This window comes from Macrobrachium nipponense, chromosome 2 (assembly GCF_015104395.2).
Source record: "Macrobrachium nipponense isolate FS-2020 chromosome 2, ASM1510439v2, whole genome shotgun sequence".
Classification (NCBI taxonomy): domain Eukaryota; kingdom Metazoa; phylum Arthropoda; class Malacostraca; order Decapoda; family Palaemonidae; genus Macrobrachium; species Macrobrachium nipponense.
In genome coordinates, this window is record NC_087201.1 from 102,736,623 (window position 1) to 102,751,820 (window position 15,198).

At 41.7% G+C, this 15,198-nt stretch overlaps 1 protein-coding gene across 1 annotated transcript in view; it reads right to left on the reverse strand.

The window, feature by feature from the left end:
• Window positions 1-366: 366 nt before the first annotated feature.
• The window catches only part of LOC135221261 (general transcription factor IIH subunit 2-like), a 54,343-nt gene continuing 39,511 nt past the window's right edge, over window positions 367-15,198 (reverse strand). The window contains exons 7-8 of the mRNA XM_064259077.1: window positions 4,744-4,852; window positions 367-486 (exon numbers count right to left, since the gene is read on the reverse strand). Of these exons, the coding sequence (XP_064115147.1) occupies window positions 367-486; window positions 4,744-4,852 (229 nt within the window). The remainder of the gene's footprint in view (window positions 487-4,743; window positions 4,853-15,198) is intronic.

Consider the following 15,198-nt stretch of genomic DNA (forward strand, 5'->3'; position numbering starts at 1 on the left):
TTCCCTCTCTTGATCTGTGGTATTCACTAGACACTGACAAGAAGAAAAAAAAAAGAAAAAAAAAAAAAAAAAAAAAAAAGTAAGCATAACTGAATCTTCTATCCATCAAAGTTTGGCTTGCTTACTCATAGACAACTATCAAAATATTTCAAGTGCAATTTTAAAAATCTTTCCCTCTCCGTCTAAAGTATTCATCAGACATCAGTCATAGGCTTAGATCTAGTCATGAGTCCTGGTTTAACAATATCATGACGAGGCATTAGAATTCAACAATCACAAATGAATGTTGCTCAGCAACATTTACACTACTCTAGTGTCCCAACTCTCTTGTGGTGCTTCAAGGAGTTCCACTTCTAGGCCCATTTTCTAAACTTTGCTGTTCTCTAAACAATCTGGTTTATCTATGTATGATTCTCTTTGGTATATTATGCTTTCTGATATCTCTCTAGCTGGAACTTGCACTGAATGCAAGGCATTTTCTGTTTTCTGTAAAATTTAACTAATGGAATGATTTACCTACTTTCAACTTATTATTGAAAAGGTAATACTGTATATGAAATTTTCCAAGACCATTTGTATTTTTCATAGCTACAAACCTGAGGTCTTAACAAATGGATAATTTTCTAGCACCTAGCTGGAGCCGGTTAAATTGTAGATGAAAAAGCAAGGAATCTTGTGAGATCTGGCAACGTGTGCGTATATCGGGTGAAAACCAGTCAAAGACCACGCACCCACGCTACTATGTTCAGCATTTTTCTTAACCGCCTGGGTGTGAGTCGCAGTTGCCCCCTCTCAGCTTGTGTTATGGCTTCCTCTGCTTCTTCTCGGCCTCGCCAACGTATGTGCCCGGGAACTCAAGGTTTCCTGTGTTCTTGTTTCCTGGCTTCTTCAGTTACAGACCCACACTCCATATGCAGTAGATGTTGTGCTAAAGTTTATACCATAACGAATCCCTGCCCGGAATGTTGTGCGTGGCCTAGAGCGCAGTGGAAGTTATTTTATAGTAAGAGGGAGCATCGTAGAGTTTCGACCCTTCCTTCGTGGGAAGGGTTTTCATCTCCTCGCCCCAATGCTTCGCCTTCTTCCGTAGTCACACATCATGATGCTAGTGTTGTCGTGCCTGTCTCTCCTTCTTTTTCTTCCATTGATTCATCATTGGAAGTATCAGGAGGTCCTCAGGCTGATTTAATGTGTAATGTCGGCCCCTCTTCCTCGGGAGTTAATTTACTTCCCGCGATGGAGGAGGCTATTTCATCGGTTTCTTATATTTTAGGTTCAGAGGTGTCCAAAATGGTGGTGCTCTGGTCATTGCTTGGGCTAAGGGGTTCACCCTCCTTGGAGGATTGGTTAACACATTTCATGGATGCTCGCCTTCCCCTCAGGCATGCATTGTACGTAAGGCAGGGGAACGAAAAATTATGAAACTTTGCCAAAACTAATTTGTGCATTTGTACATAGATTCATGCAATTAAAGTATACTTTATTTAAACAAATACCTCAGAACTTTGAGTGACTGCAAGATGAATGAAAAAGGAATGATAATTTCACCTTATGAAAAAATACTTTTACATGTAAATTTAACAACATACAGTAATACTTTGGGTTACGAACCGATTAGTATACGAATTTTTTAACTTACGAAGTGACCGCCCTCATCTGGAATACGAATTCACTTGGAATACGAATGCGCAAATTTCTATCATGGGAGGCCGCCTGCTTTGTTTACATCGGACATCGGATGAGCGTGGGATCTGCGAACGCATTTTTTTCGGCCAAAACTTAACGAGGGTCACGTGACTTCCTCCCACGCATCCCTTGACCCGTTTTAAACCATAACTCTTTCACTATCTCGCTGGCGTTAAGATTGAACGCATCTGTCCGTGATACGCTCTCAAATTTGCTTAGTGATTTGCGCACGTGTTGTGTTTCCGTGATAGTGCTTATACATTACTATTACCCAAATACTAAAGACAAATGGCTCCCAAGATGACGAAGGCAAGCAGCAAGAAGGAAAGCATAAGAAAGAAGGAGATGATTACAGTCGAAATGAAGAAGGAAATTATCCAAATGCATGATAAAGGCGAGCGCGTGAAAGACATTGCAGCATTCTTCAAGCGGTCGCAATCAACGATCTGCACTATTTTGAAGAAAAAGGAAGAAGAAATTAAAGCCAGTAAAGCATCAAAAGGTGTCACAGTATTGACGAAACAACGGCCTTATATTCTCGACGATGTAGAAAATTTGCTCATGGTTTGGATAAACGAGAAGCAGCTGGCAGGAAGATTCCGTAAGTGAGAGGCATCATTTGCGCAAAAGGCTCATAAGATCTACGAAGATTTGAGTAAAAATGAGCCCCAAGGCACCATCAGCAGACAGTGAAAAAGACAGTTTTAAGGCGAGCCGTGGCTGGTTCGAGAAATTTTAAGAGAAGGACTGGCATCCACAGTGTTGTTCGCCATGGTCATGAGGGCGTGCAAGCTCAGATACGAAGGCGGCAGAGGCTTACGTAAAAGAGTTTAAAGGCTCGTGGATTCCGAGAAATACCTCCCCCAACAAGTCTTCAATTGCGACGAGACAGGGTTATTCTGGAAGAAGATGCCCAGGAGGACGTTCATTACGGCAGAAGAGAAGTCACTTCCCGGTCACAAGCCCATGAAAGGGACTGTTAAACCCTACTGTTTTTGTTTTGCTAATGCAAGCGGGGGATTTGCAAGGTTAAGCCTCTCCTCGTGTATCACTCGGAAAATCCACGCGCCTTTAAGAAAAACAAAACACGTGCCAGAAGAGCTGTTGCACGTTATGTGGCGGTCTAATACCAAGGCTTGGGTGACAAGGATCTTGTTCGTCGAGTGGATAACGAGGTTTTTGGTCCCGAGGTGAAGAAGTATCTCCGGGAGAAGGACCTCCCATTCAAAGCCTTACTTGTGATGGACAATGCTCCTGCCCATCCTCCATCCGTTGAAGAGGACTTACTGGACGAATTCAAGTTCATTAAAGTCAAGGTTCTTGCCCGCCAACACCACTCCAATACTCCAGCCCATGGACCAGCAAGTTATCGCCAATTTCAAGAAATTGTATACGAAGGCTATGTTCCAGCGCTGCTTTGAGATGACGGAAGGCACCAACCTTACCCCTCAGAGAGTTTTGGAAGGATCACTAATCTGTTTACAACTGCCTCAATCTGATTGACAAAAGCCTGCAGGGAATCACCAGGAGAACCCTCAATTCTGCATGGAAGAAACTGTGGCCCGACTGCGTTGCTGAACGAGATTTTGAGGGTTCGAAAACCGTCAGAAGAAGGGGCAGTTGAAGACGAGATTGTATCCTTGGGCATGTCCTTAGGGCTGGAGGTTGACACGGACGACATCGAGGACCTCCTGACTGAGCATGGGCAGCAGCTGACGACCGACGAGCTGTTGGAGCTACACAAGGAGCAACAGAGACAGGTAACGGAGGAGATCTCATCTGAGGAGGAGGGGGGAAGACGCTGCACAGTCGCTTCCTTCGAGCGAGAGCAAGGAGGGTTTTTTGAAACACTGGGATATTGTGAAAAGTTTTATCGAGATCAAGGATTTTTTGAAACACTGGGATATTGTGAAAAGTTTTATCGAGAAAAATCACCCGAATAAGGCTGCGTCAGGGCGTGCAACAAATTTGTTTATCGATAATGGGGTGGGTCATTTCTATAAAATTTTAAAGAACAGGCAAAAGCAAGCCTCCATAGAAAAATATTTTTTCAAAATTGTGAAAGACGACATAGTGTCGCGTAAGCGTAAAATTAGTGATTGTAGTGAACGGTGCTCTCTAGAGAAAGAACCAGAAAGTCTTCCAGAAGTGTTCACGGAGGGAGATTTCCCCCCCAAGCCATAACCCTCTCCTCCTCACCCTCCCCTCCCCTCCACCCCCGTCTCCGTCAAGCCAGCAGCCACACTCGCCAAAGGTAAAGTTCAGGTTTTACTGTGCATGCATATTAAATCTAGTGTTTATATTTAATTTCATTCTTCAATTTTATAATTTTATGTAATTCCTACATGAATTTTCAAGCCTTAGTGAACAAAATAAAAGAATGGAAAAAATATGAATTGAAATGGTCATATTCATGGTTCGGTGGGGTTTGGAACGCATTATTTGCTTTTATAACATTCTTATGGGAAAATCCATTTAGGTTACAAATTTTTTAGGTTACGAAGCAGGTTCTGGAACGGATTAAATTCGTAACCCAAGGTATTACTGTACTTCAAATACTACATTACATCATGTAACTATATTGTACACTGCAGTGGCTCTAGTATACTTAGCAAATTATTAGACTAAGTATGAAAGATCATCAGTTTTGACATGATTGTTCCATTTCCATTGTTTAATAACTCTCCTGTACTAAGTAGATCATTCCATTCAGTAAAAATATTTTCAGTTTTACTGGACTAGGAAAATTGTGTTAGCTAATGAAATCTCAGGTAATACTTAAGATTTTTAACTATTATTCATAAAACTACCTACAACAAACAGTACAAATAAATAATTTTACATAAATTATTGTACCTTTAAACAGGAAAAAACTGTGCATTATTAAGTAAACAAAAATATGCAAGATGGGGGTGTACATAAAATATAATTGCCACCAACACTGAAAGCTACATAGTACTGTAACAAATACAAAAATACCAAACCAACATAATATTCACTTCATATCAGATAAAAATACCAAGCACCAGTGAATCAAATGACAGAAAGTATGCTTACATTTTTGTCTGCAGAACTGTCTGTAAATGGCTTCAGACAACCATAGCAATTTGTTGCAGAAGTGTTTTGTGATGGTTCCTCTATGAAATGCTTCAGAGGAAACAAGTGTCTGAAAAATTAAATGAGAAAAATAATAATTAACTCTAAAAATAATAAAACATAAGGTACCACACAGTAATAATATTCAATACAATATCATCTACATTATCATTAATCTTAAGTTGTTATTATTATTATTGGTTTGCCAATAATAATATAAGGGCACTGATGCATTTATTACATGCATAAAACGTCAAAATCAAATTTGTGACAAAAACACAATGCAGACACTCAGAAATCTGTAAATTAATTCCAAATTTTAAAAATCAGTGTTAATGTACATGTAGACACTGCAGCAATTGTTACCAATTGTTAATGTATACAAGAGCAAGGGGACTTATTTACTTCAAGTACAGTAATGGGATTTGGCACTGGTCCTATGTTCAATAAGTACAAACTTCAAGGATTCATTGACTAAGCAAAAAGTACAGGGATTTGAATATCATTTATAAAAATAAAGTACTTTTGCTGACTGCACAGGAATACATAATAACACTTTACAATACAAAAAATAAATTACTAGTATATACGATAATTTTCAGCACCTATGTAAGATAAATCAAATGAAAATTCTTTTATATAAAAAAAGTAAATAAAAAATAGTTTCATTCATTAGCAGAGGAAGTGCAGAAAATGGATGAATCCCATAAAGTAACAACAGAATAACTTAAGACTGGTTTACACCTATGCACTTTTGTGGTGCAGTCTATTATGGCGTGGGACCGCAAGAAACTGCATGGAACCGCACTATAAACGCACCAAAAGCGTGCCATCTTGCTGGCGGGGGTAGGCGAAGACCGTTTAAGCTGCACTACGCTGCCCGGATTTTAAATCATTTCAAATTTCTGCGCGGCGTCTGGCGGGTTGATAAAGTCACACGAAGCCGTAAGCGGTGTGGCGTTGCCCCGCAACAAAAGAAGTAAGAACCCACACGGTGATGTGCCACACCGCACCACACCCCACATGGTGCGATGTGGTGAGACGTAGTACCACCCGTGAGGGAGTGTTATGGCGTGATGTTACGGCGTCATGCAGTGCCCTTACGGCGCCTTCATACACGATTAATAAATGGCGCACACATGTTGCGGGGCGTGCAGCTTGCGTGCGGCGTGTTATGGCATCTCCCTAGGTAGATTTTTTTTTCTTTTAAGTGAACCTCAATATTTTTTTTTTCTTTTATTAAGAAATATTACTTTACAAAATTATATTTTACAATTTTGTATAAACATTATAAGATCTATGTATAATATAAAAATATTACAATTTATTATTTTTCTAAAATATGTTTTTAAATTAGAAAACATACCGATTCTTGAAAATTTTGTTAACATTAGACTTAAATCCTATAATATTTATATTTGATGTATTTAACAGTCTATTCTTTATACATTTAATAATTTGCTGGTCAGTACTTATTCCCAAATATCTTGCCATCCCCAAATATCTTGCCATCCATATACTTGAAATAAAATCTGCTATTATTACCATTGATGTATTTTCATCCCTTTTTGAGTTTGCTTCAAAACTTAGTTTTAAAATCCTTAACCTGCTATTAGTTTTTAATTTACAACATTTTCTAAGCAATTCGAATACCCAAGACAACAAATTCTTAACCAAAGGACAGAAATATACCATATGCATATTAGTTTCTATGCATCCACTACCGCATTCCTTAACATCTTTTATTTTCATCATGGCTAGCCTATCATTTGTACTTAAAACTTCATGAACATGCTTAACAAAATTTCTCTACTTTTATTTTCTATATACTTATTATTTACGTGTTCCCAAATTAGTTTCCAGTTGAATAGTGGATACAATTTTTCAATACTTGGAACATATTTACTGTTTTTCATTAAATGTTCATATAGCACTTTTGTTTTTATCTGTGAATAAGAGGTCATCTTATTAGCACTTCGTAATATATTTATCATACTTTCATAAAAACTAGGTGTAAAATAGTGCACTCCTGATGTTGGCATTCATTTTCTATAAGGTAGGTTGCTCTGACTTTACAAAAATAAATAATCATTTGGTAACCAAAACAACGATCTTTTAAACATTTTAGAAATGTACTAAACATGATTGACTTCGCTTTACACTGAATATCAATAATTCCACAACCACCTCTTAATTTTGACAAAAACATAGGGGGAGGATAAAAGGGGCCGGACAGACCACGGGGGCATCATTCGCGCTCTGACAGCCTGTCGACAATGTATAAATAAATAGAATTTTAATTTTTTAATAATAAATTATTTTTTAGTTATTAAAATGATATTGTTATAATACAATAAAGTTTCATACATACTTACCTGGCAGATATATACTTAGCAGACTCCGTCGTCCCCGACAGAAATTCAAATTTCGCGCCACTCGCTACCGGTAGGTCAGGTGATCTACCTGCCTGCCCTGGCGGCAGGACTAGGAACCATTCCCGTTTTCTATCATATTTTCTCTTTCCACCTGTCTCCTGCGGGGAGGCTGGGTGGGGTGGGCCATTAATCATATATATCTGCCAGGTAAGTATGTATGAAACTTTATTGTATTATAACAATATCATTTTCATACAATGAACTTACCTGTCAGATATATACTTAGCTGATTGGCACCCTTTGGTGGAGGGTAAGAGACAGCTAATATGGAATAGACAGGTAAACAACATATGTTGTAGGTATAAAAGAAAAACCTTGGTTCCTACCTGATAGGTGGTAGACTTCGTGGCTGTAGCCCGGTAGTCTGCATCACCTCAAGACTTTAGCGAGATATGTGATCTATGGCTAAGAGTTCTTGTGGGTCTGTCGATGGGTATATGAACCGCTTACTCGGCAGAGCCTGAAAGGACTTTGTCAATGGGTACTGGACCACTTCTATGACAACACACCTTATGAAGGAGCACAACCAATCCCGACCACCTGATCCTAACCACCATGTTAGTATATAGAATTGTTCTGAGTTATCCCCGAACTCATTACAAAACAAACCCATAACTCGAAACTAAAACGCATTCATACAAAAATTCTCAAAAAAAAATTTTAATACTCCTCTAAAAGATATCACAAGAGTTCCTTACTGAACAACAGTGACTGGCCGCCAGTGCAGCACCGAGCCCTCTTTGTCAGCAGAAATCTAGAACATATCTAGTAGAAGGTATGTACAAAGTTAAGGATTTGGTGTTTGTCCCGTACCCAGTATCGTATCGCGATACGAAAGGCCCCAGAGAAAAACATTTCTCGTAGGTCACGCGAACGTCTTTAAGATAGTGAGATGCAAATACCGAATTGCACCTCCAATATGTCGTATCAATGATTTTCTTTAGCGACATATTCTTTTGAAAAGAGAGAGACGTGCCACTGCTCTAACTTCATGAGCTTTTATCTTAAAAGCGGAAAAAGAGTCGTCCGGACAGAACTTGTGAGCATCTGTAATGACGCTCCTCATGAAGAAAGCTAATGCGTTCTTAGACATGATTCTTGTGGGGTCCTTAATCGAACACCAAAGACTTTGTCTAGAGCCTCCCATTTGTTTCTTCCTTTGTAAGTAGAACTTCAAGGCTCTTACAGGGCAAAGAGACCTTTCTGTTTCTCTACCTACTAGACTCGATAGCCTTTAATCTCGAATCTCTTGGGCCAGGGATTCGAGGGGTTTTCATTTTTCGCTAGAAAAAGTGTTCTAAACGAGCAGAAGGCCGAGTCTCGTTAAAGCCGACTTCATCTTCAAGGGCATGAAGTTCACCAACTCTTTGGCTGTCGCCAAAGATAGGAGAAACAAGCATTTCCTCGTTACATAACCTAAACGAAGCTAAATGAGGAGGCTCGAATCTGTCAGACGAAAGGAACTTGAGAACTACATCCAGGTTCCAGCTGGGAGGAGTTAGTTCCTTATATTTTGTCGTTTCAAACGATCTAATCAAGTCGTTGCAGATCTTTATTATCAGCAATCTCTAGGCCTCTGTTTCTGAAGACTGCCGAAAGCATGCTCCTGTATCCTTTGATAGTCGATACAGATAAGTGAGAGACCTCTCTCAGGAACAAAAGGAAATCAGCGATTTCGGTTATAGAGGTACTGGAGGAGGACAACTTCTTAGACTTACACCACCTTCTAAAAACCTCCCACTTAGACTGATAGACTCGTCTAGTGGAAGCTCTGCGGGTTCTAGCGAGCTAGCGCTTGCAGCTTCGCTGAGAAAAACCCCTCGCTCTGACAAGTCTTTCGATAGTCGAAAGGCAGTCAGCGCGAGAGCGGGGAGTTTTGATGAAAACCTCTCGAAGTGTGGCTGTCTGAGAAGATCCATCCTTCTTGGAAGGGATCTTGGGAAGTCTACTGTCCACTCCAGCACCTCTGCAAACCAATCTTGTGCTGGCCAAAACGGGGCTATCAGGGTCATCCTTGTCCCGTTGGACGCTACAAACTTTCTCAACACTTGCCCCAGGATTTTGAAAGGGGGAAAAGCGTACACGTCTACATGAGACCAGTCTAGCAGGAAGGCGTCGACCACGAGAGCTCTTGGGTCTTCCACCACTGAGCAAAAGACTTCCAGCCTTTTGGAAAGGAATGTTGCGAACAGATCTACGTGAGGAGTGCCCCAAAGATCCCAAAGACTCTGACACACCTCTGAATGAAGGGTCCATTCTGTGTGAAGGACCTGGCTTCTCCTGCTCAGTCTGTCCGCCCTGACGTTTCTCGTACCCTGAACAAATCTTGTCAGGAGGGAGATGTTCCTCTGGGGAGGTCCAAAGTAGCAGATCTCTTGCTATTTCGTATAGGAACAGGAGTGTGTTCCTCCTTGCTTCCGAATGTAGGACAGGGCGGGGTAGTGCTGTCCACATTCACTTGGACCACACTGTTTGCCACAAAAAGGTTCGAAGAACTTTAGAGCCAAGTGAACTGCTAGAAGTTCTTTGCAATTTATGTGCCAGGACACCTGTGCTGCCTTCCAGGTGCCTGACACTTCTCTCGGTCCTAGTGTTGCTCCCCAACCCTTTCTCCGATGCGTCTGAATATAACACACTCGGCTTGGGTTCGGAACTTCCAGAGAAATTCCCTTGTTCTCTTTTAGAGGGGACAACCACCATTGCAGGTGTGGTTTCATCTCCATTGGAAGGAGAAAAACTGTCGGAGAGAAGTCCCGTCTTCCAATTCCATGATCTCCTTAGGAAAAACTGAAGAGGATGAAGATGCAGTCTTCCTAGAGGGAAAGAACTGTTCGAGCGAGGAAAGGAAAAGGGTCCCTAGAAGGCTTAACCATTCCCTCGCCGAAGTCCGTTCTTTCCCTAAGAAGAGAGAGACTTTCTCCAAGCCTCTCACGATTCTCTCTTGCGAAGGAAATACTCGAAAACCCCGAGAATCCATCTGAATCCCCAGATAGACCAAGTTCTGTCTGGGAATCAGTTTGACTTCTCGAGGTTCACGAGTAGTCCCAACGCCTTTATCAGGTCTAGGTCAAAGAAAGTCCTCCAAACACTGTCTCTCTGTTTCTGGCCCTGATGAGCCAATCGTCCAGATATAGAGAGATGTTGAGCCTTTGAGGTGAAGAAACCTCGCCACATTCTTCATCAGGTTTGTGAAGACCTGAGGAGCTGTGGACAGGCCGAAACACAAGGCCCTGAACTGAAAGATCCTTCCCCCATCATGAAACGGAGGTACTTCTTCGAAGAAGGGTGAATCGGGACATGAAAATAAGCGTCCTGGAGATCCAGCGACACCATCCAATCTCCTTGACGTAAAGCCGCAAGGACTGAGGCCGAAGTCTCCATAGAGAACTTCTCCTTTAGAACGAACTTGTTCAGAGCGCTGACATCTAGTACTGGTCTCCAGCCCCCCGAGGCTTTCGCAACGAGAAAAAGCCAATTGTAAAACCCCGGAGAGTTTTGCTCCAGAACTAATTCTATAGCTCGTTTGTCCCACATTTGATTCACCATCAGACGAAGAGTATCCCTCAGTACAGGGTCCCTGTATCTGGCTGACATTTCCCGCGGAATAGTCGTTAGGGGAGGACTGTCCTGGAAGGGGATAAGATATCCCTTCTGATTATGGACATCGAAGAGGCGTCCGAGTTTATGAATGTCCAGGCGTCTGCAAATTCGAGAAGCCTGGCACCCACTGGTGTTTGGAGGTTGTCTGTCTCACTTCCCTTTCTTAAAGGGATGGGAAGAAGCTTTACCTCTCCTCTCAGGACCTCTTCTCTTAGAGGGAGCTCTGGAGGAGGGCCTCCTCGAAAGGGCTGAACGTAGAAGTCGGTCCTTTCTTGTCAACCGCAACTTAGGGGTCTTCTTCTTCCTTGCAGTTTGAAGGAGAAGATCCTGTGTCGCCTTCTCAGTCAGTGAGCGAGAAATGTCCTTCACTAACTGAGAAGGAAACAAGAAGTCTGACATGGGAGCGAAAACCAGGGCTGCTCTCTGTGAGGGAGAAACCGCCTTGGTTAAGAAGGCACTAAAAATACTCCTCTTCTTAACGGAGTACCGCTCCAAAGAGAGAGGAGATTTCTCCCGATCCGTCTTGTACTGCCTTATCAATACAAGAAAGAATACTCAGAATGACTTCGGGGTCTAGACCTTCCGAGTCATGAGCCTTCTTAGACATCACCCCAAGGGACCAGTCTAGGAAAATTAAACACTTCCAAAATATGGAAGAGGCCCTTGAGGAGATGATCAGTCTCAGAAATCGCCCAAGTCACACGAGCTCCATTCAAAGCGTGTCTCTGCAATGAATCAACCAAGGTTGAAAAGTCCGCTTCAGCTGCCGCTGGGAGAGAAAGGCCCATGTTCTCCCCAGTTCGGTACCAGAAACCTCTTTTACCAGAAAGTATGGCTGGAGGCATACAGAAGGTGGTTCTGCCCAGATCCTTCTTCGACAACATCCATTTGTCCAGAGACTGTAGAGCTCTCTTCATAGAGATCGTAGGTCTCATCTTCAACACCGACGAAGACTTTGCTACGATCGCACTCGAAAACAGTGATCGAGGCGAAGGAGGAGCCGCAGGAGTCAACGAATCTCCATACTCCTGCAAAAGAAGGTCCGTCAGAACTCTATAGTTAGAGAATCCTTCTCTACCCATTAAATTCGTCTTGTTCCGAATCTACTTCCACACCGTGCGGAGAATCGGCTTGAAAAAACAAAAACGAGATGGATCTTCACCAAGTTCTCTCACTACTGGTGACAAACTCCTACTAGGAGAGGGACTCATAGAGTGAACAGATTCCCTCTCAAGTCCTACTAGTAGTCTCGCGTCTGCTTGACTTCTCACGCCTGGAAAGCTTCTTCGCGCTTGGCTGGCGCCTCGCGCTTGGCTGGCGCTTCTCGCTTGGCTGGAGCTTGTTGCTTGGCTGGCATCTCGCGCCTGGCTGACGCCTCGCGCTTGTCTGGCGCCTCACGCATAGCTGACTCCTCGCGCCTGGCTGGCATCTCGCGCTTGGCTGAATCCTCGCGCCTGGCTGGCGCCTCGCGCTTGGCTGATTCCTCGCGCCTGAGCGTATCCTTATCTAGAGCAACTCGCTCGGATAGCTCCTGACGCTTGAAAGAATCTTCGCGCCTGGAAGACGTCCCACGCTTGTAAGGCTCTTCATGCCTGGAGGACGCTTCACGTCTGGCAGGCGAAACAAGAGAGACTTCTTAATAGGAAGTCTAGCGTCCTTCTTGCGAGGGGATCCCTCGAAAGAACTCCAACCAAAGAGGCTAACTGCTCTTGTACTGCTAGCAATATCCTCTTGGAAGCCACACCAACGTCCTCTTCAATAGAAGAAGCAGGAGAACTCGAAGGAGTGCGATCCTCAACTACCGATCGAGGAGGCGTCGAGACCAGCTTAGCCTTCTTGATAGAAGAGTGGGCTTCCTCCGAGAAGCGCTCCGGGCTCGAGTCAAACGCGCGTTCTTTCCAGTGCCTTTTCAGTGGCCTAGAAAGATCCAGATCCTTCCACCCTCGTTTAGGTGAAGGAGAACCGGCACGACGAGAAACAATCTCGTAGGACGCTTCTATTAAAGCGGTCCTGAGCAGACTGTAGCGAAACAGAACCTGCTGAAGGACGCCTGACCGTTGGGGATTCCCCACAACCTCCGTACGACTTTCGACTTTCCTTCTCCTCTGGGTATGTGAGTTTGGAAGAGGTCTAGGCCTGGGAGCATCCCACAACACTGGGAACACTCACTTCACTAAGTAATTCACTATCACTTCCTTACCTTGCATGGCCGCCATTTTTGTCTTTCATTTTACGAAGAGTAGCCTCAGATTGGCGATTTCAGAAGCCGAATCCGAATGCAAAGCCTGTGAGGGTTCAGATACATAGGGAGAATCAATCATTAATAATAGGAGAGTTAGACTCAGAAAAAGGCTCAATAGGCCTTGTACTCACACCCCTTTTGTGCAGCCCGTCTAATTCTATCCCTCTCTAACTTCTTCAAGTAAGAAGTTAGAGTCTTCCATTCATTAGCATTTAACTTTTCACACTCAATACAGGTGTTAGCTAAAGAACAGTCAAACCCCCTACACTTACGACATACCGTGTGAGGATCAACCGAAGCCTTCGGTATCCTCACCTTGCAGCCTACATTCACACACACTCTCACACTAACACTTGAATCAGACATTCTATCAGAAAAATCAAAAGCAAGTCCAAATCCAGTCCACAGTAGCGAATGCCAAAACAACGATCCAGTACGTCACCAAGAAATCCAATATAGATGATCAAAAAAGTCTTGAAAAGCGAATTCCAGTCAGGAGGTAGTAACAACAATGTTGATACCACCGGCGACAGAGAAAATATGATAGAAAACAGGAATGGTTCCTAGTCCTGCTGCCAGGGCAGGCAGGTAGATCACCTGACCTACCGGTAGTGAGTGGCGCGAAATTTGAATTTCTGTCGGGGACGACGGAGTCTGCTAAGTATATATCTGACAGGTAAGTTCATTGTATGAAATGATTTTGTACATTTTATATCATTCATAATGTTTCTTTTTGTAATAAATAAGTTGAAATACTGAATTGCATTTACCATTTCCTTATGATGCTTAATTTATATGTCATGACAAATATATATGATGATATGATTGGGTGAAATGAAATTGAAAAATGAAAAAGCATGGCCATAAAGAATAATAACATGAAGAAATATAACAGGAAATCTAACATGAAATATGATATATGAAATATGAAATAAATAGAGCTCGGAAAATAACTTGAACTATAAAATGGAATGTAACATGAAATAAATATGGCCATCAAATGATATGATAACGTACAAGGTAAAGAACAATAATATAATATTGAGAACAAGATCAAATGAACATGAACACATACAAATATGATAATGAAACAATAATTAACATTGACTGGACATAGTTATTAGCAGGGGAACAATGAAAAGTCAGTAACAGACTAAAGACATATTGACCTCAGTTGATCATATATGATATTTGCAGTTGAAAATGTTATGGTATAAACCAAGTCCCAATTTCATTTTTCTACATTTCTATACTTTTAATGTTCATTTCCTTTTTACAAGTCTGTGCTTTTCATGTTCATTTCTTACATTCAATTGCTTTTCATGTTCATTTTTCTTACTTTCATGCTTTTCATGTTCATTTTCTTACATTCTATGCCTTTCATGTTCATTTTTTTTTTTTTTTTTTCTTACTTTCTATGCTTTTCATGTTCATTTTCTTACATTCTATGCTTTTCATGTTCATTTTCTTACTTTCTATGCTTTTCATGTTCATTTTCTTACTTTCTATGCTTTGCATGTTTGTTTAGTATAAGTATTTTTGTTATGTCCATCATTTGCTTCTCATTTGTCTCATTATTATGAATTTTGTTATTATTACTCCGCAACAACACCGCAACCCACCGCCAACTCCGTAACACTCCGCTAGACACTGCAAGAACACGCCAAGACATGCCCGTAACACACTGCACGGGTCCGTGCCACGCTGCCCAATAAGGGTAATTTTTTCTCCCCACCGTGTCAATTTTGAGGCAGTTTCTTGCGGCCCCATGCCGTAATAACCCGCAACACAAAAGTGCGTAGGTGTAAACCTAGCTTTACTAAGCTTTGAGTTAACCTCATGGTTGCTGCTTGACAAAACTCATTTCATAATTACAATTTAAACGATCATTGACATAAAGAATACGTTTACAATTTATGTACAGTGTACCCATACCACAAAAAAAAGATGGTAATTAAAAAGAGTTCAGACAGCAAATCTTTCTGTATCATCCCAAAGTTTGAATCAATGAATTTTCCTTTTTAATACTTATAAAAGGGATAGCAGGGAGAGAGGATAGCTCAGGCTAGATGAAAGCAAGTCCAAACATGGAGTTTATTATTTAGAGACTGTCGGTGTTACACTTACACAGGAAAATAA